General features: G+C 39.1%; 2 protein-coding genes across 4 annotated transcripts in view; both read right to left on the bottom strand.

The window, feature by feature from the left end:
• Nucleotides 1-20,972, bottom strand: part of zmp:0000001236 (mastermind-like protein 2) — a 36,009-nt gene extending 15,037 nt beyond the window's left edge. Inside the window, exon 1 of the mRNA XM_051398149.1 lies at nucleotides 19,612-20,972. Within this exon, the coding sequence (XP_051254109.1) occupies nucleotides 19,612-20,022 (411 nt within the window). The 5' untranslated portion in view covers nucleotides 20,023-20,972. The remainder of the gene's footprint in view (nucleotides 1-19,611) is intronic.
• A 2,692-nt stretch (nucleotides 20,973-23,664) lies between these two features.
• gab2 (GRB2-associated binding protein 2) overlaps nucleotides 23,665-26,309 on the bottom strand; it is a 34,270-nt gene continuing 31,625 nt past the window's right edge. For all 3 annotated transcript variants that reach the window (XM_051397491.1, XM_051397492.1, XM_051397493.1), the window contains exon 10: nucleotides 23,665-26,238. In XM_051397491.1, coding sequence (XP_051253451.1) covers nucleotides 26,095-26,238 — 144 coding nt within the window. In that variant the 3' untranslated portion in view covers nucleotides 23,665-26,094. The remainder of the gene's footprint in view (nucleotides 26,239-26,309) is intronic.

The following is a 26,309-nucleotide window of genomic DNA, read 5'->3' as shown; positions in this document are numbered from 1 at the left end:
ATGTTTCTTTGAATTCATATATGTCCACTGTGTCTGCTTAAGTATGAGAGGCAGGAGGTAAGAAACAATTTTCAGGCTGGGAAACTGCTTGAGGGTGTTGGAAGGTTAACATAAATCAGAACATTAAAGAATTCTTAACAGAAAAGGCTTAAGTGTTAGAAATGATCAATCCCTGCAGACACCAGAGGTCACCGTGAGCATGAAAAAATCAATTTAACAATCCTAGATTTAGGATTAGTTATTTATTACATAACAGAATGTAAAACCTGGGTCTTTAAGCAGCCTGGAACTATGACATTGGCTAACACATGAGGTTCCTGATCTTTTTAATCACATTACACAAATATGTAATGAGTGAAACTAACATGTAAAAATAATACCACATGAGATAGCAGATAATCTAATGATTTTAGCTTCTCTGAAAACAAATCCCTTGTTAAACAGGTCAAAAGCTCTCCTGGAATGTTTGTACCCTTAAAAGGCCATTGCCATACAACCACAAGTACCTTTTTCCCAGCAACCGTCAAACACAAGGCCTGCCTCCGGTCATGCCACAGGAAAAGGCCCATAAGCAGGGAACAAGTTCCCTTCCTGTTTTCAAAGACGAGTCCTATGGCATGCAGAGCCGTTTCCTGCTCACTAGGCTCATTTCACCATCTCAAACATCTGGCTGCTCTTCAGCATGCAGCTGTAGCACGGTGAGAGCCAACAGTGCCACTGCTGAGTTGAGCAACACAGTCCTGAGCCATTCCACTCACATCTCTGGCCACTAGAAAGAAAACCATCATCTAGCTTCTCTAGCTCATCCGAGGCCTTTGACTAGGGTACATTATTCAGCATGTGTGACTATTGACAAGATAATCTTTAATTGTACCATATTTAGTATTTATAAGCTCTTTATGTTGCTCAGCTATTTGGATTATGAATTCCTTGATGCTCTCTTTCAAGCACTGTTACTGCAGTTCCAAATCAGGAAACAATATTCGTCAATATCTGATGTGATTGCACCAAAGTGCTCTTTAGCAGCATTGCTGTGGCGATTTCCCAGTGAAACAAGGATCCATTTTATATCCCGTGGGAAACCTGGGCTGAGTGGTTAATGCTGTGCTAATGCTGCTTCACTCAGCCAGGTCTTGATAAGCCTCATGCTTTTAGAGAGGGGAAACACATTTAGTGTTTTAAACCGCTTCAATGAAGAAAGCTTGGAAAAATCCACTAGTTGAAAAGGTTGTACTTGTTGAGTTTTGTCATTTCTCTCAACTTTCACTTGAATTACACACACATGCATTAGGACAGGCGAGCAGTCACACTAATCTGCACTCATGCTCTGAAACAATCCTCTGCTAGTTCAGTTTGAAAAGGGACTGCTGCAGCTAGAAAGTAAGGAGAAAAAATAAATGAGTGGGAAGCTTTGTTTGACTCCCACTCCTATCAGTTCTGACATTCCAAATAAGGTCTGTGTAGACCAGCGCTGGCAGAGACGGACACAGAAAACACTGCAGAGCTCTCACAGTCTCCAACCAAGGAAAAAGTGTGTGTGGTGGGGGGGAGCATTTGGGGATCATGGTGCAGAAAATATGTGACCTCTAAAAATGTATCATCAGCCTGACATTTCCCAGAAGGACAAAAACAAAACATCACATGATACTGATATATCTTAGATATTAGTTAGATACCATCATCCACAAAAAACAAACAATTCAGTTCAATTCACAACTGTTTGTCTTGATTATTAATAGCTTGGCCTAAAAAGCAATTGGTTGAGACTGGTGAAAAGTCTTTGGGTCAAGTTCGACTGCCACAAAAAATTAAACCCATGGTAATAATAAAGTAGAGCAGTACCTTAATAGCTGCACTAGATAACTAATAAACCCAGTGTATGCTCGATAAACCACCAAACAATAGAGAAAGAGACTAGCTGGTGAAGAAAGTGTAGCAGAATAGGAGCCAGATGTTTTTGTAGAAGGTGAGAACAAAACAGAGTTACAAAGAGAGCGAATATTGGACTTATATGTGTTAAGCAGCCAGAAACATGGCTCTAAATGAATGCTAATGTGGATGTCTAAGTAGGCAATTGATTGTTAAGTCGCTTAACTTTGTAAAGTGTATTCTGCCCCCTAGTGGTAAAAAGTACAACTTTAAAGTTGGATTTCTCACTTCCTGGGCACAGAAAGATACCACTTGAACAGCATTTTAACATAGGCTTGGGCCATAAAACAATAGCGATATCTAGAGGTGATATTTCATCAGTAGCAATAAGACAGAAGTGACAATGAGTGCAGACAGTGGACATGTTAGCTCAACAGTATGGCAGTTCTTTGTTTGATTTCTTAAGGACCAGTGTGTAGGATTTAGTGGCATCTAGCAGTGACATTACAGACTGCAAATAACTGTATAGCGCTCGCCATTTAAGCATGTAGGAAAAACTATGGTGGATGCAAAACTCACAAAAAACGTGAAAGGCCCTATGTACAGCATGACGGTTCAACACGGAAGACTCATTCTGGTAACAAAAGCGTAGCAATTCTTATTTTCAGGTGATTATACAATAATGAAAACCTACCTATGAATATTTTATTTCTGAAAATAGAATACATTTTACGCACTGGGCTTTTAAGTCTCCTCTCTAAGTGTGACCAATATCAGAACACTGCACTGAACTGTGCAGGAAGAGGTGCTAAGCAACAATTATCCAAACGGTAAGGTAGTAAGGTGTTTAAATTAAAAATAAAGTGGTTAAATTCAACCTGTGTTCTGCTGGTCTTTATTAAAATACATTAAAAATATGAATAATTATCCATTATCCATCCTTTAATATTAACTGAATTGAAACATTTTATTGTGAATAAAATAAAATGTTTACAATAAAAGGCATTTCATTCCAAGGGTTGCCTAAATATCCTTTCCATAGAGCTTTACAGGTACTGAGCTCACCACTGTATGGGTAAGCGGTGGCTGTCACAGTGGCAGGGAGAGTTCAAGGTTGCAGCAGAGCCCATGTCTCTGAGCAAGTTTCTGCATGCAGGCAGCTCTTGTGTGTGCCTAAGTGGGCCTTGTGAACCAGCGCTTTAGGTCTTTTTACATGTCGCAGCTAGCTAGTCAGAGAGAATCACAGTGTGCTCTCAGGTAATCTGTCCAAGTGGAAAAAAACAACTTTCCCATGATGTGATCACTGACATTCATTCAACGTTAAGGGAACACTAAGCAACCATTGTGATTTCAAATAGATTACAAGGATTTGCGCTGATCAAGACAACTGGAAAAAATTATCTCCTAAGCATCGTATTCCATCCCAAAATAGCCAAAAGCAGTTACAGGCAGGTCCTCTGTACCTATAGTGGCATCTGGTCAAACAAACATGTAGTCCGTTGCTTGGAAATAGACAAACTGTGCTTGGTGATGAACATTTTGTCAGTGGTTTAAAGGCCAAGTCCCAATCCTACTGCCAACAAACAACTACAGCCTCTGACATGCCTGAAGTATTTTATACCTGATTAAACATACTAAATTAAACAGTACATCTACTCTGAAATCAAATACAATTCTGTTGCTACTACTTCAACAAGTAAATATTTAGTAAACTGGTCGCTTTTAATAGTGTAGGCTTGGTATTATGCAACTAAATGAACAATGAACCCTCAAAACGCAGCAAAGAAAACAGCTCAGATGAGGAACTCACAGCCATGTGGCCATCGTCACAGCATCTGCTAAAGGGGGAAGCACAGAATCTGGCCATGCTCCCCCAGCCCACTCTGTAGGAATGGGCTGTGGAACAACAATAACCTAACCGGACAGAGGCTGTCATATGGCTGATAAACTGGCAGATTGCAGTGATAATATAAGTTGGAGAAATTGGAGTGGGAAGTGAAAATAAAGTTAATCAATCTCTCACATCCAGTCTACTCTAGTTCCCAAGCTAGCATAAGGTTGTTACTGGAGGCTGAGCAAAAAAGAAGATTTCGTACATTAACAAGTAGACATTTTGGAAGAATTGTGAATGATGATTGCTCAATCCACGAGTCATCTTGTTTGTGACACAATAGGAAAAACCTGTGCCAATATAACCACATACAATGCCGCATTTTAAAGTAAAATATTACCTCTGTAACGATGTTGGTAGAAATGTCATTCAAACAAAAAGGAACATTAACTTTAGTGTCAATGTGAAGACATTTGGGATATCACATTATACATTATGCTGCTGGCACATTAAATTACACCCTGTTAGGTCAAGGTTGTGTACATGGAACTATCTGCATTTCCATCCCAGGATATGATATTTGGCCTGGGTGGAAAAGATTATCCTGCTTGCTTGTGTGGATTTCACAGCTCAACTGGCAAGGCAGCTCTTCACTGACTAGACAGCTGTTTTTTTTCCTTCGCTTTGACTACTTCAGGCAAAACAGATGAGCTTGGTGATTCAAACTCAGCCAAGGCAGCATAATAGAAGGGAAAATTCCCTCTTACCAAGGGAATTAATTCACTGATAAACATAAGTGTCAGTATTTTAATCAGCACTTTGAAAACTTGTTCTGGTATAATGTACTAATCAGTGAAAAGAGGCTAAAAATATTAAAATATCATAATATTCTGTTAGTCAGTGGTCCATTTAAGTGACCATTTAAGGGGTCACCTCATCAAATATATAACAGTAAAAAATCTATGATGAACAAATAATGTATTGCAGATAACATTTACTGTAACAAGAAAGAAGGAAACCAAGCTTATCACCCAGTGGCAGGGTCGCAAGATCAGTTTCAGACCTGCAGATCTGGCACTGCAGTTTGAGTCAAACCAGTGGCACCAATATATAAGATAGAAAAAACTGCAGCTCTAACACTCATTGCCTCAAGGTGGTATATGTGTTAAAATTGCAACATCGTTTACCTGTAGGAAGTAACCTTATAAATAGAGAGCCGGAAAGGTTCTTCCACTCAGCCTTGCTGCGAATTGGTCCCAGTGGCTAATAGTTCTGCTATACAAAAATCCCCTGTGGCCCCAAAACTATTTTCCCCATAGACCACCATTTTAAAACAGTTTGTTAAACTGTTAAGAGGACACACTGAACTACAAACAAGGTCAATTATTAGTATGTATGTTTAAACCAGTAAGGTTTTATATTTGCAAAAGTAAAAAAAAACAATTTTTATGAGTGCGCTTGGTCTAAACTGCTCCTGCTATTACTATACTTTTACTCTTCATTCCTACATTCTCCCTTGAGGGGATTGTGCAACTTGCTTGCTTAATGTGAGTGAGATAGTTTGGGAGTTACAAGTCAGTTCCAGAAGGGGGTTAACATCTAACAGTTAAAAGAATAATATATTTTTTTATCCATTTAGCATTTTATATCCAGACCTCAAGCGACTTCACCGCTCTGTCACAACACCTACCAGTATTCATATGAACATATTTAGATTTTTTTAAATAAGTAATTCAAGTAGATTGTTTTAAGATGCTCTGATCTTGTTAAATTTCCATGAAAACGGATCTAAATCATGTAAATTCACATCAAACTATGTGGGTCTGCTGTCTTTAAGATATTGATAACCAATATCTCAGCATTGGCAGGTATCTTTCATTGTTACAGGACACAGAAAATATTCTTCAATACATGACAGAAACTATTTCTGCTCTTCAAGGAGACACTCCACAGCTAGACTACCAAAGCAGTCTGTTAAGTGAAGTGAAGGAGGACATGCAGTTAGGAAAGAGTGAGTTTCAATTAATGTATCACATTTGACCATGCCTGCGTGTAGCAGAACCACAGAACACCATGCTGTTAGGTTATGGCATAAAAAGGCTGGCTTTGTTGCCGGATGTGGGAAAAACATCCAATAGACTCTAAAAAAAGCACAGGAAGGAAACTGGGGGTGGGGTGGCAGTGTGTAGCAATGGGGGTGTGGTGGTGGAGAGTGGGAGTGAGAAAGGAATGTTCTCTTCACTCTCTTTCTCCTTCTTGTTATCATGCATACGCACACATAATAACCCCACTTTCTCACTAACAGCTATGAAAAGAATGCACCATCACAGTTTTTCTGTTAGCAGAACGGCAGGAGAATGAGCCTTTGCTTGCTTAATGATCTTTTGCCATCAATTTAAAAGCCCAAGTAAATTTAAAAGGGTCTTATTACAGGAACCATGTCTGTGTACTTGCAGTGTGCGATTAAATGCTTTTGTAGGTATCACCAACATTTTGTTAAGAAAAATATTGAAAACAATAACATCGATCATAATCTTTCTCACCTTACAGAAATCAGATTAGTATGGTCTTATGTGCTACATACAGTAATCCTTCTTCTCACTCTTTCGAGAGACTGACACAGTGGAAAATTGATGGAGAAGACTTGAATAATTAATTGATTACTGATCATTGGGAAGCAGTACTTGACCTAACACATACCTCCCCTCCTTGTGCCAGATATAGTCTGTTTGTTTTAAGGGTCTACTTCACATTTGATCACAGTTGCCTCTGGTGTGGATCACTCATGACCTAGGTTTAAATTTAAAGGCCAATCAGCAGACTACACTCATGACCGAACTTTGCTACCTTTTGGTGTGATATTCTGAATGCTTACACATTTTATAAAGATATTGTGCCTCTTTTGGATTTACTCAACTAGCCCGCTTAAAAGCAGCTCCCATGTACTTATAGGATTCACCTCCTTAATTGCTTTAAGACTTATTCTCCTATTCTGGAGGCAACATTCACCACCTGGCTTTACCAGATGGATTAAACATACTTTGTACTTTTTCGAGAGTAGAGAAAATGAGATAGAAACTTAAAGGGCCAAAAACAACAATTTAAGAAAATTAGGAACCCTACCGTGAGAGTGCGCAGAGATCTTTCAAGGAGAGAAAGAAGATGAAAATAAAAGCCCTTACGGAGATAACAGGAATCCCCTCCATCAACTTCCTTTTATTATTATTATTATGGTTTTCTTTTCTCTTTTCCTTAAGCTTAAAATATACTTAATAACCATAGAAACCACTGTACACTGTAATGCAATCCACCACAAACTACAGCCTCAATAGTAGATAAAACCTCTAGAGCTGAAAAAGTGACAACGACAATTAAAATATACAAATTAGTTTCAGTCTTTCTGGTTACTCATTGCATTTCACTGATACTTCTGGATCACAAGTGCCATAAATGTTAGGCAGATCACACAACATGTCAAGACTGTTACTATCTGCTACACGATTTCAGTGTGAGACTCCATGTTTCTGCTCATTACCCCTTTATATAATCCTTTCATGGTAGGAAAACTGATTTCTCTCACTTGTTATGAAAAGAGCCCATAGCGTTTCTAAAACATTATGCATGTTTCATTACATCTTAGACTCAGCTGTTTCTGGAATTGGGTTTGATTGTCTTCCCCTACAGAACTTTAGTGATACTCCTTCCAATAAAGCAAAGTTAAAGCATGTGAGCACTCACACACAAAGGAAATGTAAAGTCGTTTAAATTAGCAGAACTGCTGTTGATGTCCAAATCCTGATCTATTTATTATATTGGCAGGTAGGGACTAATACATGTATGTTAGGGTGCCAAAAAGCTCACCTGGTACAGCACACACCCCATGTAGGCTGAGTTCTTGCTGCAGGGGCCCGGGTTTGATTCCAGCCAGCGGCCCTTTGCTTCATGTCGTATCCCTCCTCTCTCTCACCCCTATCCTGTCAATCTTTATCTTTCCTATTTAATAAAGGCATGAAAAGCCCCAAAATAGGATTGTGTAGGATTTAGTGGCAGTGAAGTTGCAGATTGCAACAAACTGAACATGCTCGCCTTCCAAGCGTGTGGGAGAAACTATGATGGCCACGAATGGTCCCATCTAGAGCCAGTGTTTGGTTTGTCCGTTTGGGCTACTGTAGAAACATGGCGGTTCAACATGGCGGCCTCTAGAGGACTGCTGCCTCTAAAGATAAAAAAGTCATTCTCATTCTACGGTCACAAAAACACAATAATTCTTATTTTCAGGTGATTATACACTAATGAAAACAATATTTATGAATATCACATTCCATTTATGCCAATGGATCCTCCTATATATTACACACTGGACCTTTACAGGCCACAAAGAACATTACTGGAGCCATGGTGTATTTAATATCAAATTCATAGGAATCAAAACAGAATCATCAAATCAGTAAGCAGATAGCTTTCCAATATATGCCATGAACATTACAAGCTGAAATTAGTCTAAAATAGCCACCAAACCATGCAGCGCCACTGTCACTGTAGGCCTGCTTCCTGTTAAAACCAAATTTTAGATGATTCGACAGGGCAGATAAAGACCAGAGATCCTCCCCTAGTTTCACCTCCCGTGTGTGCTATAGATGCAACAGCAGTGTCTGTGTGCCTCTAGGCAAGGTGGAGAGAGAGCAGGCGCCAGAGCATAGCTCAGTACAGTGACACCTCACCACAGCAGAGCACTAACACAAACATTCCAGCTGCCACTTCTCAGCCTTATTGGCAGAGCTGAGGCAAGAAACAAGACCATCTATGTTCCTCCACTAGACCCATATCTGATGCTCTAGACAGACTGGTCTAGCAGTCTGAAACATTTGACAGTTGTGGGATTTTTAAGGCTGATACAGCACCAATGCCTATATTTTGTAAGCATTTGATAACCAGAAATTCGTGATTGATCTTTAGTTACTTTAAATCTGACAAAGTTCATGCCCAGTTCCCTGAGATTGCTACTATTAAGAGAAAATTCCAGTTTATTACAACTTAATGATGACAAAATAGTTATAGAATTAGTAAACAAAACTCCCCATGCACAGCCAGCAACAGTCAGGTAGCGGTAGGTTGCAGGACCAGGTAATTAACCACGAGTAATTTAGATTTTTGGTTATAGTATTACTGTACTGATCTGGGTTTACCACAGCATTGCTACAACAGAGTGTGATGGGGAAAACGAGGGGTTAAATGATCTGACAGCTAACAAGCCATAACAGGTTTGCCAGATTATCTACCATGACAGTATTTGGAAAGCCGAAAGTGAACGCTTATCGTTGTTATTAAATCCCTGTTGCATAGGAAAACTGTGGGTGCACAACTAAGGCAAATTGAGTAGGTCAAAGTTAAATAGTGATATTAACTGACAGTTTAGGTTATATATATTTATGTTCATGTTTTTGTTCTTCTCCTTCAAATAAGGCTAACCTGAGCTTTTGTTTTAAACCTGTCTGATGGTCTGGACACGTAATGTTGTCTCACCAGATATGCCAGATATCAGCAATTAATTGGTGAGGACAATATAAGATAAAAGCAATGGCCAAAACTATGAAAATAAGATCAAAGATGTAATGGGAAAATCCTTTAAAGTCTCCACTGAAACCCAAACTAATTATATGGTTTAAAACGTCTGGCAGCTCCATAAGGCAGGGTGTTGCAAAAATGCCATCTATGACGCTACTAGATAAAATCCTGCCACACTACACTGCAATGATTTAACTAGTCCTCTATCTCAAACGAAAAAGAACAACTCCTGAATCACTATCAAGCTGACAACACTGAAAGGATCTCATATTTAATAAAACACTAATATAGACACAGTATGTTAGTTTAACTATAATTCAAATGCTCATGTTAGAAGATTGGACAGCATTCACCTGGTGTGTTTTGCCACATATCGTTATTGTCACTGCTGAGACAGAGAAAGGAGTATGCATATCAAACACTTTTTCTTTAGAAGAAAACGAGGTGAAGAAAAGGAGACGTCAAGGACTAGAGACAAAAAACTGTAATAATGTATACTTGTGCTGAATTAGCTATTAGTTCATGACATTCATTTCTAAAGCAATGTCAGCAATATCCTTTCAGGCATACAAACACTGTCTATGTCAACTATGTTTGTGACTTTCACATTTCATATACTTCACATCTATAATATTCCCCGAAGGACAACTGTAGCAAAGAACAGAACATTACCACGATGCAAATGGAGTTGAACTGAGACCCCAGAGCACAGGAGCGGGAGGGAGAGAAGAGAAGAAAAAGTGAATGCTTGTGCCTCTTTTCAGCACTCCGCAACTCTGGAGCCTGGGAACTTCAGCAGCTTGGCCGGGCTCTGAGAAATATCCTGAGCTGTAATGTAAACATGTCTGAACTCTGATCTAGCATGGCCCTCCCCTCCCCCTCCCAGTTTAACCCAGCATTCTGTGCAAGGGGTTTGCCAGTGACATCAGGAGCCCACTTTCTCATTTCCTGAGCGGGGTAATGACCCTGGGGAGAATAGGCTGTTTGAAGTCCTGCAAATAAAGCTGCTTTGCTCTGAACCCAATTGTTCCTCAGCAGAAGAGTGAGCTGGCTGATTACATTTGAGCTTTGAATGGTTTTGTCTAATAAATAAATCTTGTTGTGAACCTATAAAGGCATGTAAGGCTGGGCTAAAGAATTTCAGCAAGGTGAAGACAGAATCATTATGTTAACATAGTAACACATAAATTTACACCACACCCAGTTCTCTTAGTGGCAACTGTGATAATCAGATCTGTTTACAGCAGCAGCTAAAACAAGTCCAGGAAACTCTGACATATCAGGTAGCGGATTGTCAGATAAGTGTGAGAACAGTTATAGATAAGCTCCTGTTTATCCAGGGATCACACAACTGTCAGCTCTAAAACAAAATGTTCACAGATGATAAGTTTGTTCCCAATATGAATACTAAAAACAAACAGAAACCATTAATACTGGGTTAAACTAGTGTCTGTTTTCTAGGCCTTGTCGTAAACAAGGCAGCAAAGTACCACTTGTGTTTCATTTTGCGTGCAATTTGTCCCCTCAATTCACCTTCCATGCACTGCACATAAACTGCACCTGAACATGCTTGTTCCCACAGGGTTCCAGTTTCAGCACTGGGTAGCAAAGCACTTGTGGAAAGACACTCCAAGGCACTACCCTCCACTCCCCCACACCCAACCTCCCTTCCCTCTTTTTCCTCACACACAATCCTGCCCTCTCTTCAATTAAGTCAAGCAGGAAAAACCTGACAAACCTCAAAGAGCTCTCTCAGCAGAAGAAATCGCATCAGGCATGAACGGATACCTCTATAAGGCCCCTCTGAATATATAGATGTATATAAACATGGTGCTTTCTTCCTAAGTGATTGCCCCAAGCTTCACATATATTTTTATGTCTAAATTCCAGATGATGAAAAGCCATGAAAAAACATGTTTCCTCAGTCAAATGGATTTAACAGCTATGATGGAGCACTAATATATTAGTCATCCTAAAATTCCCCATTGACTTCAGTGGCACAGATGAGGTTTTTTGTGTCTTGAGGTGCACATAATGCTCGAAATTCAAACAAAGTGCTGGCAACAACGGGAAGCATGCTGAAAGCACAAATCAACAACAAAGGGATACAGTGGGGACTCTCTAATCCAAACCTCTTGGGAATGTAGGTATTTCAACCCAGTGAAATGTTCACTTGGATGAAACACTGAATAGTGGGGTAATTCATATTCAAAACATGAAACAAGTATGCACGCATATTCACAAGAGCAGCAGAGTCTAATATGCAGTTGGAGAATCGACAAGGAAATTTAAACAATTGTGCAACATTTTTGGATCATTTTCATATTTCAGGTAAAAGTTTTAAACAAATATCATATATTGACTCATGTAAGGCTGTTTTCAGTTAATAAATTAATCGTTCACTGAGATCTTTGAGATCTGAATGAATATAGCTGTAATACACTTTGGAGGACCAACAGCCCATGATTTGTATTAATTTATAGGACTGTCACAAGTGGTCAAAGTGGTCCTGCTCCTGAAACTCTTCAAATGATTCATCAATTAATTGTTCTACACTAGACACATCACATTGTACTTTTTTTTTTTCCCATGTGAGAATAAACAATGCCAAACACATATACACAACCTGTTATTCATTACTACACTGCGTATAGATTTGACCCCCCAAAACAAACGGCACCACCAGGGAGGGGATATTGCAAGGTTGATGCTGATGATGTATTTTCTACAATGTTAACATGGTGTTTGAAGGTAAAGCTGTTACCTTGCAAGCTCTGCTAGAGGCCGCAGACCACAGCCAGGGACAGCAACCAGATGTCTATGGAGGAAAGGCTTTTAACCCTGAATGGGCAGTTGTTCTAGTACAACTAAAGGCTAAATTTACCCTAAAGGCCAAGCCGCTACAGCAGACCTAGCCCACCTGGACTGTTGGAGGCCTATGTTCCTCTGAGCATGTACACACTTATATTGTATCATCCCTTGAAGACTGAGGACGAGATGGGTCTACTACATGATTTCGGCAGCACTCTTCAAAGACAGACACAGCCTTCCCATAGGCTGCTGAATAAAACATGAGGCGTGTGCAGCAGGGTGGGTTGTGTGTGTGTGTGTGTGTGTGAGATGGGTGGGAGGGTGGGAAGAGGGGAGGAGGCTGAGGGGGTTCTTAAGACACCACTACCAGAGATACTGTATAACAGATGATCCATGAATGCCTTTGATTTGACACACATCCTCACTGCCCTGCTGGGTGTCTGGAAATTTCCGTCTTCCCTGATTCGTATGTTCTCCTTTGTCTTCTTATTTTGTGTTGTTTTTTTCTATGTGTGTTTTTTGGTAGCATGGAACTTGTTAACAAAATCTAAATTAATCCAGAAAAAGAAAGAGTGCTCATTTCAGAAGGAGAAGGCAATGCAAATCCTGCCAGGTACAGAGATGTCCCAGATTCACAGAGTACTATTTCGAACACATTGCTGCTGCTTCTGCATGACGCCACATTTGCTGAGCCTTGTCTTTTTAAAATTATACTGGATTTGGTTTTTTCCCCCCACCGAGATAAGATTAAATGCAATAATCCATTAACAATATGACAATATTTTTACATTAATATTAATTTACGTGGATTTCATTTATCAAAATGGTCACCAAGCAAAAAATGCAGGTGTCTAATTATAGTGTAGATTTAATACTGTTCCATTCCAACAATACATCTCCATGAAGGAGATGTATAATAGTGCTGGGCAATATACCGAATGAACCAGTATATCTGTTTTAATTTTATAGTATCATATTAATTTTTCATATACTGCCACATTGTTTCAATATCTCTGTGAAATAGTATTTTATGTCAGTTTATAGTGTTTATTCAACTATTTATTTAGTTTAGTTGTATAAACACTATAAACTGGCATTTTGTTTAGAAAAGCAACGCTGGCATATCTTTTTAATTTTTAAGTTCTATTTTTACTACGTTTGTACAATACAAATGTTTACATTCTGTTTCATGCATTCAATCACTTAGCTATCGAAGCCTACAGTACGGTATACACATGATGACGTGAAAATTAATATGAATAAGCCACCACAAACCTATATAAATGCCACGTCATGCAAAAAAGCTAAAAAAAATTATTTACCGTGGAACCGACATACATGATCAAACTTTTTTGAACTCTCAGTGCTTACTGAACAATTTCTAAAACTGTGGTCAAACAGAAAATGCAAATAAATGTTACTGGGAGAAAATAATGCAGTACACACAAGGGAGTGGGATAAAGACCCTACATTTACTAAAACTGCTGACTAATACACCTGTGTCACATGTACGCATTTTTATTTGTACTTAACAAGGCCTTTAAGTTATCTGACATATTTACTCTTCTCCATCATTGACCGATATAACTTACACTGAACTCATGAAAGCCTTTACTGTACATGCTCCCAGTGTCAGCTCTTTTCTGGGAAAAATTCACTGGTTCACAGGAAGGGATGCATGTTTTCTGGCATTGACAACGTTGTTTGGAACTGGGTAGTCAGCAACAGGCTGGACAGACAAGACAAAGAGTTCAAATCACAGTGCATATTTAAATCTCCTAGAGGCAGTGAGAAAACACACTACAACAACTGCTTAGCAGTTAAGATGTCCTCAAAATAAAAATAAAAAACTGAATCTATCTCAGACAACCACTTAAAATTTCATTTGACATAACCAGACATCATCATACTAGAATTAATGTTTTGTTGAGGATCCTGACTTATGCCATCATGACATTGGATAATATTAAAAGCTGCAGTTTATAAGATTGAAAATAAAGTCCCTATAAAGTCTTTAGTCAATGCAGTCATTAACTCAAAGGGATTGAAAAATAAAGCTCCTCTGAAAAACGTCAGTTATCAGTGAACTCTGTGCCACTTAAAAATCTGGTGTCTGGGTTGGGGACCAAAAGAGATGCTTGTTTGAGCTTGTACCCCGCTCTCCCTCGAGGACATAGCAATCATGATCACAAAATTTATGTGTAGCTAAGTTGTTTAGAATGCATGTACACTGATGTTATCATAAAACTATGTTTACTGAGGAATAGAGACATTCATTTCATGCACGATTTAGCCAGAAGATGATACAGTAGCTATTAACTAAGTCAGAATCAACATGCTGTCCAAACAAATGTCCTCCAGAGGCAGTAATTTCCTGGAAACTGACAAGCCACATTACTAGCCTTGTGTGTGATATTAACCTACCACTTCCCCCGTCCTTAAAGACAAGCAGTGCTTACGTAGATCGAGTTGGTGCTAAAAATTTATGAACTGCCGTCGGATATGACTGTGGAATGTCCAGAACTTAATGTTACATGGTCCTAACTTTTGGCTGATGTGCATCAGTAAAAAGCCACTGTACTGTGTACCGGAATTAAAAGTAATGATGATTCCTTCTGTTTATGTGGTGTCAATCAGAAGACACAAGAATTTATGGATGGCGAAGTCATAATATCCACCATGGATGCATGTTACTGCCCGAAGTGAATCTGGAATCTCTTGAGCAAATTTTACCAGAAGACTATCATTTCAATCACATTCCAGAGCGTACTTTACTATTATGCCACTGCGTATAATTTTATTACATGAAATATATGGTGGATCGTGTATAGGAGATAACGCATTTATATCAAACCAAAATCTATAACTACCCAAATCTTTCAATCGGATAAATCTGCAGCATTTGTACAAATAAGTATTACTCTCATACAGTTAGGGTCCAGTATTATGATCTGTCAATAATAAACACCCATTTGACTAAACTTTTTTTCAAACTATCGTAATAAACATATAGCTGATCTGATCACAATGAAAACAGAATACTGTGAAATTTATTACATTCTAAATTTAGGTTGTTTTTTTTTTTTTTTTACAAAAACTCACATTCAAATACTAGAGGACATTTTAAATACATATTCCACACAAAAAAACTGCACTATGCATAAGTAGAATTGGATTGTGGATTGTGTTTAAAACATATTTGGAATGAGCACTAATCTCAAATAGAAGGAGGAGATTAACAGATGGCTTTACTACAGTATATGGAGGCCTATCTTAATGTCTTTTAATCAGAGCACTATGAGATGCTCGACTCATCTCACAGCTACAGTCTACACAATGAGACAAGCTTAATCACATCAGGCTTACAGTGTAGTCGTGCTGTCAATAAACAGCACCCGCAGCGATTTCGTTTCTCACTAAAGGGGGACTTAAAGTAATTCAGCATTCAGACCAACTGACAACCAGCTACTCCTAAAAGAAAAACTTTAGCCTTCCCATGACAACATGGAAGTGATCTGTGGGATGAACATGGATCCTTGCTGCATCAACAGGGTTGGGTAAAGCTGTGGGCTTCACTGTGGGTGGCCCCCATGGACCTGGGCTAATTGTTTCACATCACAGCCGAGCCAGGCTGAGATCAGACCACCAGCAGCTCTGATTCAGGCATTTCAACAGCGAAACAGGGTATGCCAGGAAGCACTTACAGTGAACACCCCACCCCACACTCACACACTCTTCATCCATCATACATGACCACAAGAGTACAATGAAAGTCTTTTTCTCCATTTAAGTATGCTGTCAATCCACTGGTCAGTGGGAACCTCAGTGACAATGAATTAATATTTGTGTTCTGTTTCATTGTCAACATTCATGTCATGTTGAACAAAATGTACTAGAAATGTAAATACAACAATGTGTCACACAAAGATTATATGAGGGGACAAATACTCTTGAACCTTTAAAGCTCAATATGATTTCAGTTCCAGTTTTATTTTGTAAAACATGAACTTAAATTTTATCAAAATGTATTTGACTCCTACAGGACAAGGAAGTATTTAGCTATAGAATTGACTATTCTGGTTTATAGTGTGCTGGATAGTACACTGGAAGTGTTGTAAAGGGACCGACACCATAAGGTACTGGTTTGCAACCTTTTTGGTTTGTGATCCTTAAAAATAATACAGTGTCAACCTGTGACTCCTTAATACCATTTTATAGTCTACCTGTTCAGCAAATTAATGGTAAGAGTTATTTTCTTTCCTTGTTTTATTGTAATCAAGCCTGGAAGATGAAAGTATCAAAGAACTACCAAATGAAAAACAGGCTAAATTTGAGCGAAGTCTGAAAAAGTAAACATAATTTTGTGAAGCAGATTTTCTCCTTTCCTAATCTTGTCCAATTCCTAATCTTGCAGCACCTCAGATTTATCTAGCAATCGTTTTGTGTGGGTCCTGACCCCCAAGTTGGGAACATCTGTCATCAAAATCAAAAGTGCAACCAACAGCATTTGTACATTTTTATGTTTTGTCCAAGGTGCTGAAATTGTGTCAGATTAACACAAAGATTAAAGAGTATTTTGGCATTGTGCCTTTATTGGGCAGCTCACAGTAGATTGTGACAGGAAGCATAAGGGGAGAGAGAGTAGGATGACATAAATACAAAGTTCTTTAGCCGGATTCAAACTGGGGATGTTGCGGTTTTGTGGTTTGTCTTTTAGACCACTAGATGACCAGAATGCCTCACGCACCAGCTTTTAAAGAGAGCTGAAGCTGTGTGGTGGACACAAAGAGTCACAACCACTTGCAAACAAAACAAGCAAATACATCAGCATACAGAGCACTTTCTCTGGGCGCCTGCTGCTCTAGACCTGTAGTTCTCAGATCTGTCACTACAACAAGACTGGGAAATAACAAAATCCTCCCAGTGCACATAGGACTGTTAATCACCAGGCATCCCTCTCCTACTGCTTTTTCAAGGCCTGTTTGACTTAAAGTAAACACGTGCAGGAAATGTATTCAGTGGCTCTAAACATTTATATGGGGGCCTTGTGCTTCAAACAGTTTCATGGCCAGCACATCTTTCAAGAAGGTGCTTAGTGAGCCATTTGTTAAACGCATGATAATAGGGCATGACAATGCATGGCATGCTACGTACAGCAAGGCCGTATCACTGTTTGTTAAGCCTTTAGTTTGTGTACTCACTATCTGTATTGTTGATAGACAATGTGAGATGGTTGCTGGATCCCGATCTGATGAAACTGAATGTCTGTACATTGTAATACAGGACTAATGTTTTGTAAGCTCTACTCTGACCTATTTCTGCGCTGAATGCATTTACTGATACAGGTAAGAGGGAAAAGATTGAAAAACTGGTTGGAAAAAAACATCTAAAATATGACTATCCCAAAAGCTTGCTATGAGTTCATGCAAGCATTATGGAAAATCATTTTCTGAGTCGTTGGATAAGTAAGCTCTCATCTCTTCTTCCCCATTTCTCCAATTTCATCTAAAAGAATATCCTTTGTTAATCTGGTCTCAATGAGCACCGTTGTTAAGTGCTGCTCACTCTGCACTCCCAGCCAGTCATAATCCATTGTGTTGTTTGCCCCTCACTTGGTGTACATTTCCATCGCAAATTCCAATGTGAACAGTCAATAACATGCACAGATGTGGCCATTGTGGAGGCCTTACTTTTTTAATTCAGAAGAATGTAGTATGGTGAACTATTACTGCACCCCAGGAAATATTTGAAACACAAGCTGTACACTTTTTATAGCCAGAGATTATTCATGAAATACATCTTTTAAGTTTTGTTTTTTAAGGTTTCTTAAGTTGATTCCCAGTATTATTATACACTTTACTCAATTTGAATACATTCAAGAAAGAACTCTCTGCAGCATTAATGGTGGAGGGATACAGTATAAATGCATTAAGGGGGATTTCTGCAGTGGCTGCTGTTCTGTTCCATCCAATCATCATGAGTTGTGAAAAACATATTAACCTCAGGGTTGATAAAAACATGTGCGCCAGGACTTCATTTCCTCCTCACCATCTTGCTGCACTCATCAGTTTTATGTAGAACACGCTACTCCAGAGTCAACATCAGTAAAAATGAAACAGTACATGATAATGATGTTCCCTGACCTGTTTTAGACAGTCAGTATAATCCATGATGTTGTTGAGTCTTGCCTCCCGTCATGTTCCACGGCTGTGCTGCACTTTATATTAGCACTATAAATCATGGAAAATCTACTTTTCTCCTATGTGAAAGTCTTGATAAAGGCATAAGCTAATACAATTGCATGACATGTAGTACAGGCTATCCCATGCCCAATTCCAGTGATGACAATAAATGAACTGACAGGACAATCATCACTGCCCTTTTATGGCTTTACTGGAAAAAAATATTACATTGTTTATTTTTCCATCCAACATCTCAAGCAAATCTAGAGCAGGAACATCTGCAAGCTTTCACCCTGTTGACACTATATTGAAATGCTGCTTGGGAAATAATTCATAGTCTTGATTCTGAACTCCCTCATGCCCAATGAAAGAAAACAACAAAATAAATCTCACATCTCACTCGCTGTGTCCTTAACAGATGCCATACAGGAAGTCAGTCCTATCAGCAATAGCAGGCACACAGAAAGCCCTGCTGTGTTTCACAGTTAAGTTTCCCTGTGCTATGTTCTTTGCAAGGCTCTGTTATTGGGGGAACATCCCAACTATACTGTCCTTTCTCAATAGAATTACTGTGTAGATTCTTCAAATTTACAAAATGAGGCTCGAAACAAAATTAAGGTCATACAGCTCTTTACTAGAGAAAAGACCTTAAACTTCCTTAGAGAAACCCTGTTCAGTGACAGGTAGCATCTAATTCGACACATACACACACAAGGAAACTGAATTATCTGCAAAATTAGATAACGGTGCATATTAAATGGGTTAAACCAGCCACAGAATGCATCTGCATCCCTCTGTTTGGATCAGCTGCACAGTAGAGATGCTGACATGGTTAGTTGTAAATGCAAAACATCACCATGAACCGATGACCCCAAAAACCATTTCCTCTGAATGGATTGCTTTGCAAACAAGCTTTTTGATCCTGTATCATCCCATCTACTACAGGGGCCCCTTTAATCAGCAAAATCAGGAATCAGGAATTTTTTTTAACTGCCGTTTTAAAACATTTCCTGACTGTTTGGTCTGAATTGGGTTGTCTTGTAAGGTTGGACATAGGCTCAACTGTTTGTTAATCAAGCCACAGCAAAGTCATTTTTGAGTAGTTCTGTAAAAACATTATCACTGAAGTAACTGCAGCTCTCACCTGCAGCAGACTGACACATTGCTCAAATACCAGGTCACCTTCTGTTGTCTTAAGTTTGTGTACAACTTTAACCGTTTGCTTATCATCACAAGTAACAGCAGCCATACCATCATCACCACCGTCACCACCACCATGGTAATTACAACCACCATCGTGTCATCATCAAGCTTTACCATAGTCATCATTATCATCTTTAAGATAACACTCACCGCTATGCGTGTGGAAATCTTCTGTTCGCCCTCTGAGCCCTTTTGCTCTCCGTTGGCCCTGCTGTACTCTGGGGGTTGCTGGTTCGATCCCCGGCTGCCCTTTGCCTTTCGGTTCCCAGGCCCTTGTTGGACTATGTTGAGCAGGTGAAGCGTGCTCTCATGCTCCCGGTCCGAGGTCTCGGCCTGACCCCTCTGGTAGCGGTTCTCGCAGGTGGAGTGGTGCCTCCTGCACAGCTCTATGCGGGCGCGCAAACGCTCCACAATGGCGTTGTGTAGCTGTGGCACCGCGGAGCCTCTGGAGGTGGCGACTACCGGGCCATTGCCGACTCCACCGGGCATATTTCCTAAACCGACACCCAACATGGGTACGAATGGCCCTGCAGCAGACTGAGCAGGGGTCGCTTCTCCCATGCCCGCAGGTCCCCGACAAGTTTATCGAGACTGAGGTCCACTGAGCTTATAATGGACCACAGTACGGGCATGGAAGAACACAAGACGTATGCACTCAGCTATGATCCCATGTGGAAAGAAAAATACTACACTGCACGCACAAAGTCACTTAAGAGAGAGATGTAGCCGATAATATCTGTTTAAAGATATGGTGCACAATGATCTCTTCAAACTAGTTGGAAATGTTATAGTGATAAGGTTGGAGGATAAAAAAACTCTTGCCTATAAAGTAAGATTAGGTCAGCATAAACTCAGACTATGTTCCAGAGGCATTCAAAAGTCCCAATGTTACAGAATTGTGTTCGTGATTTCTTCCTCAGGGGTGTTACTATGTCAGCTTATAATTAAAACTGAAATGATTTACAAACATGAAAGACTCACACAAGACTCACAGCTGGAATGAATCCGCTCTTGCTTAACGACTCGACCTCTGCTCACAGATAAATTATATTCAATATGAATCCCTTGGATGATTCAAAACCATAGCACGCACAACTTCAGTTTCATCGATGGGTAGCCTAGATCCCTGGCACACGGTCGGCTTACTTTATCTCAAATGTGCCATACTTATTAAATAGTCAGAAAAGAGTACGACTTCCAACTATATATTCAAAGTGAGCGATTGGTCGCTAAAAGAGCAGAACCGCTAGACACACAAAATCCACTAAACTTCAAGACTCACGGCATTTTTGTTTGGAAATTAGTCCGTTCTCTCTGTCTTTCTCTTTCCATCCGGATAAAAGGGATCTGGTGGCAAACTACAAGTCAAAAACCACGCAGCCGAAGCGCAGGAAGCCGTTGCATAAACCGATTGAAATCCGTCTCACATAGTCCATTGACAATCGTTTGTCCGTGTGGTGCACCGAGGCAATAGCGGAACTACAATACACAGACCCTCATTGTATGAACATTCCTCTTTTGACATGATACATGCATATGGATGTAGCGGGGTCCAAATGCACACTCTGGTGGACTGAAGGGTGAACTGTCCTGCAAGGTAGGCTATGGACCGTGGCAGGAGAGGGGAGGATCCTTTTAATGATAGTTAAATATGACACTAATGTTGCATTTGCAGTTAGAGGTATTCGATAAAGCAGGTGCAGATTTATAGGCTAATAGCTTTATGGTTTAAGAGATCTTGTGATGGTGTTTGTGATCTTTCAAATTGTGGTGTATAGATTAGACCCTTCAAAGGTCTCCTCTACTTCAGAAAGTCATACTGAATTACATTTGGTGCTTATGGTTTCCAGAATAATGTCACAATAATTAACTACACTATAACTTTTATTACTACCTCCATAAGTTGCACTTTAAGTCATTTTAAAACGTTGGTGACAGGGTGTCAATACAACATTAGATATAGCCTACAGATATAATTAATCCCAAGGGTGGACAGTCAAACTGTCAACTAAGAAAGCTTCCTTTTGGTTGTAATAAAGTAGTAACTAAGATTCCACAACTTTATCAGATTCTTACATTAAGAAATAAACAATAAGACTGCAAATAGCCTAAATAATGGCAAATTACTATGTTGCAAGTTGCAGGTCAATAAACCTCTTACTGTCTCTGTCTGCTAAGCCATATGTTTGCCTAGTCAGCATGCAAGTCAAGCAACACATTAAAACAATGAACACTCATTTGCCCCATTTTTTGGAAACTGAGGGGGCGGGTGTAGCTGAAATCACGCAAGTCACTTCTTTTTTTTATTTACAACTGTTGACTGTTGCTTAAAACATTCATCAACATCTAAATAGAAGGAGAAAATTTAAATTTAAATTTTAATGCTACTTACCATTCACACTAAAATATGGGTAAAGTGAATTTAGTTGGATTTGTCTACTCTCTCTCTCTGCGTAAATCATTGTGAAATACTTTCAGTTATTCATCACCTACTAATCTGAAGTTGTGTGTCAAAGGTGGTTGCAGTCTCACCCTTTAGTAGATGAAGATGAATACTGGATGTCAGTACTAAGGGTTACAACCACAGACAGACAATCATACTGACATTCACAGAAACAGGATGCATGTTTTTGTAAAGCAGAAGGAAACTGAAGCACTAGAAAAACCCCACAAAAACATGGGGAGACTATACACAGTCTACACAGAAAGAGCAAAGAGAAAACTGACTTTCCTTCCTGCCCTTTAAAAAATAACTAAAAAGTGTAATAATATTAATAATGATAATTGTAGAAAAGCCTTTGGTAGTGTGCTTGTTAACAGGCTCCAGGTATCCTCTGTCATAGATGATGGGAAATGAACTGTTCAGTTAACTGTTATAGACACTGTTATGTTTATAGAGACAATATTATTTGGTGTTAAGTTAGTCCCTCATTGACTGTTTTGTTACTTGGTGGAACTTAGGCTCTGCTTAGTCCAAAAGAGTCTGTCATCCTCACCATAAACACATGGGGATGTTGCTTTAAAAACAGCCTGCATCATAAGAACACCTTCAATCAATTATTTATAGCAGGACTACTGCAGAATACTCTGCTGGTAAGTAACTGAGAAAAAAAAACAAGTTTTAGTCATGTGTGCATCATGTTCAGCAATCATTTAATGATCACCCTTCACAGGAGTTTAAAAATCTAACATCTGGATTGTAGAAATGCTGTTGTATGTAAATGAAGAATCCTGCAGAATTTCTACATACCCAGTGGATCTTGTGTTTTCATAGAAAAAGTCTGACAGGAGTCTGACTGAAAAACTAGTTCAAATCCACAGATACTGATTAACATTTTCAAAGATTTACAAACCTGTTACTGCACAAAGCCACATATTCCTTAAGGAGCCATACACATTTAGAAGGAGCTCCTTATGTATCACAAGAATTGTTAAAAATAAGAGATGCTGCCCATAGCAGGAGCAGACCAATTATATATGGGGTTCAGTTTTGGCCTTTACGTGTACACTGGCCAGCATCAGTATCAGTGATATCCATGAGAAAGAGAGTTCACTCTGCAAGAGGTTTTAGAGTAAAGAAATAGTCTAGTTTTTTTTAGCTGCCTTTACTATTCAGTGAGTCATCTAATCTGTCATTAGCATCTTGGTTTACTAAGACATGTTTAACTGATTAATCATTTTTATTTGCCAGGAAATGGAATATTACTCATTGGTGATTACTGGAAAAAGATCACAATAACAGGAGATCTGAAGAAACATATTCTTATTTCTACACTTATTTATTTATAAGTTATGATATATTAAATGTATCATTTTACAATTTTTAAGTAAAAATGCAGTTTTAGTCACTTTCCTGTGTAAGACTGAAGTTATGACGGAGGCATATGGGAATGCATATTTGTAAGCTTTTAGTACAAAAAGATTTACAGCCATAAATACTGACTCAAATCACTGGTATGTGTACCAGCTTTCGAAAACTCATACAAGGGTAACCCTCAACTAGAGTAAAAGTAAATTATCATCTAATACGTACACTAAACCAAAGGATGCAGCTGCTGTCCTACACGACAGGGGGCAGCAGACATTCAACTTCTTTGCATTACTGCACCAATTAAGAATGTGTGGGTGAAAGATGAGTAACGGTATCGTGTCTGCCAGAAAACAGTATTTTGGTTTATATTTAAAAGAGGAACCTTAGCACCATTCTTTCACTTCTTGATTTATTCTATGTCCACAGTTTAAGTCTACCATAATACAGGAATAACAAAGTCTTGTATTCATGTGTATCCCAAATGAACTGTACCACATTACCATCACACTGGCATCGTTTGTCATATTGCTTCACAAAATCAAGACACTTTGCATACATCAATGTTAGTAGAGAGAATGTTTCCTTGTTTGGTTGTTGTTGTTGTTTTTTTTTGTTTTTTTTACAATTATCAACTGCAAAACGCACAATAAATTAATAAATTAACACACAAGCAATCTGCAAATGCTTTACAGTAGTAGCAATAACAGTGGTTAAAAAAATGATCTCTACTAGTACAGTACGTCAACCCAGTGACAGTCTGACAGTAGATCTGAGCAGTGTTTTCAATCTCGCCCAGTCAGGCTGTCATTTAACATACTACAACTCACAATCTACCACAACACATACACAGCTCTTCTGCTTACAACAGGTCTCTCTAGATAATAAATTACACATCCATTTCACTTCAGAGACTGACGGGGAGACAGGCTTTTCTTCAGTCTTTTCTTTCCTCTCTCGCTCTTTGTGAATCACAGTTCACCCGGGAAGGGCTTTGCCAGTGCAACTCAAACTGCCAGCCTCCCCATTTCATGTATAGATCATAAAATATGGGAATTTAAAAACGAATAAAATACACACTGTAACAAATTTAATTTAGCCTGACCCCGTTCTTGTGAATATCACCTGCTTACACTTATCAGTAGAAAATAATGATAAAAAGAATACAAAAAGCAGTAAAAATGGTAGAAAAACATTAAGAAGTAAATCTTAATGAAATAATCAATAATACCATCTAGCACTGCATGGCCACACTATTCATCTTAAGATCAAATAGGGATTCACCCTTCAGTGGTTCCAGCCCACAATGAAATACTGGACTTAAGTTGAACTAGAAACTGATCACTCAGTTGTCCTAAATACAATATGGCTCTTACTTGAATAATATTGTGAATAATGAAAGGCCAAATTTACAGTCTAAAATCAAATGAAAATATAAGGCAAATTAAACAAATAGAAGAGTTTCAGGAAATTAAAAAAACATTCTTTCCTCAACTATTTTTAAGTGACTCTGATCAATCTTCATTGTGGCAGGGTGCCTTTGCAAGAAAAGCACAATGTTACATTACTGCAGTGCACTTTTTGTCTCAGACAAGTGCATCAAATTTCTAACAGTCAACAAGATGCGCTGCAAATATGTCATTCTATTAATAATTTACATACAGGAAACAATTACTCTTCAGAGACATAGCTGTAGTGTGTCGCATATCAAAGACCGAAGAACTGAATGGTTGAATTCCAGAAAACATAAATATGCTATTCTCCTTCTACTTAGCTTGTATTTATGGTCTCTAGAGAGATAGAGGGAGAAAAAGAGGGAGAGGGAGAGAGACAGAAAGAGGGAGGATATCTGAACTCCTTGGAAAGTACACCTCCTGCTTTATTTTCACTTCTTCCAACTCAATAATTTTCTTGGTCAGTGCACATTTACCATGAAATGTATTAGATTATTACCTGAAGTAAATTGACCACTAAAGTCAAAGCATACAAGATTCCTCTTCTTCTCGCCTGTCTTGTTTTCTACATTCTGTAGATTTGGACGTTACTGACTTTGTACCTGCATTGAAATAATTGGCCTGCCATCCAGCCTGACGGCTTTTGAATATGGTTTGGGCTCATACTTAATTGAAACCGAGGCAACAGCCATGTATAGTTATCATTAGGGCTTCTGACACGTGCCTTTACGCATTTGTAAGGCTGTTTTTTTTTCACTCCCCTCTTACCAGACATGCACTGCTAAGCTGAAATGATTGCCCGCAGTGAAAATAATCTCTTCACTGCTTCTGCAAGACTCAGCACAAGTGATAGATTGAAGTGAAAAGAGAGAGTCTGCCTGCATGCCAAAATTGGAGTGCATCTTGGCATTCCTGAGATCAGTAAGCATACTCTTACAGTATATTAATATGGTTATCGACCAGTTAGCCTCTGCTACTCTTTTAAACAGCATTGGGTAAATTACTTGCTAGACGCAAACAAAGGTTTGACTGTTGCAGAGGGGGGCAAGTGGGACAGCTTGCAATTTATAAAGGATGGATTGATGAGTAAGGATGATATTTTCATACACATAATCAATTGTCCATACAGTGTTATAACAGTCTGCACGAAGAGCTTTGGCAGGGCGCTTCATCTGTATGGCCTGATATCCTGCGTGTTAGCAGTGCACTGCAGTAAAAATCATCACAGAGAACAGGCAAGATAGGTTATGGCTTTTGTCCAAATATTTCAGTCTTAAACAAGCCCAACCAGTATTCATAGTAATGATAGAAACATGACACTGGAGATGCTTGACTTGGACTTGGACTTGAGTTTTTTTTGTCAGGTCAGTGTCAGGACTTGACCCCCTTGGCAGGTTCAGTAGACTGCCGCACATCGGTCCACTCTTGCATGGTGCTTTGCAGTGCTTGGGTCTTCTCCTTGTCGACTTGCACGTAGTCCACCTTCTCATCAGAAGTCACAGAGGATGTAGAGGGCTGTGGAATGATAAATAAGACAGCAGTGAGATTTTGGCCTGAGGACAGACTACACTGTGGTAGAAGTGAGA

Source organism: Dicentrarchus labrax, unplaced genomic scaffold, assembly GCF_905237075.1.
Source record: "Dicentrarchus labrax unplaced genomic scaffold, dlabrax2021, whole genome shotgun sequence".
NCBI classification, from domain to species: Eukaryota; Metazoa; Chordata; class Actinopteri; family Moronidae; genus Dicentrarchus; species Dicentrarchus labrax.
Note: the sequence above shows the minus strand (reverse complement) of the source record. Positions and strands in the feature narration are given on the sequence as shown.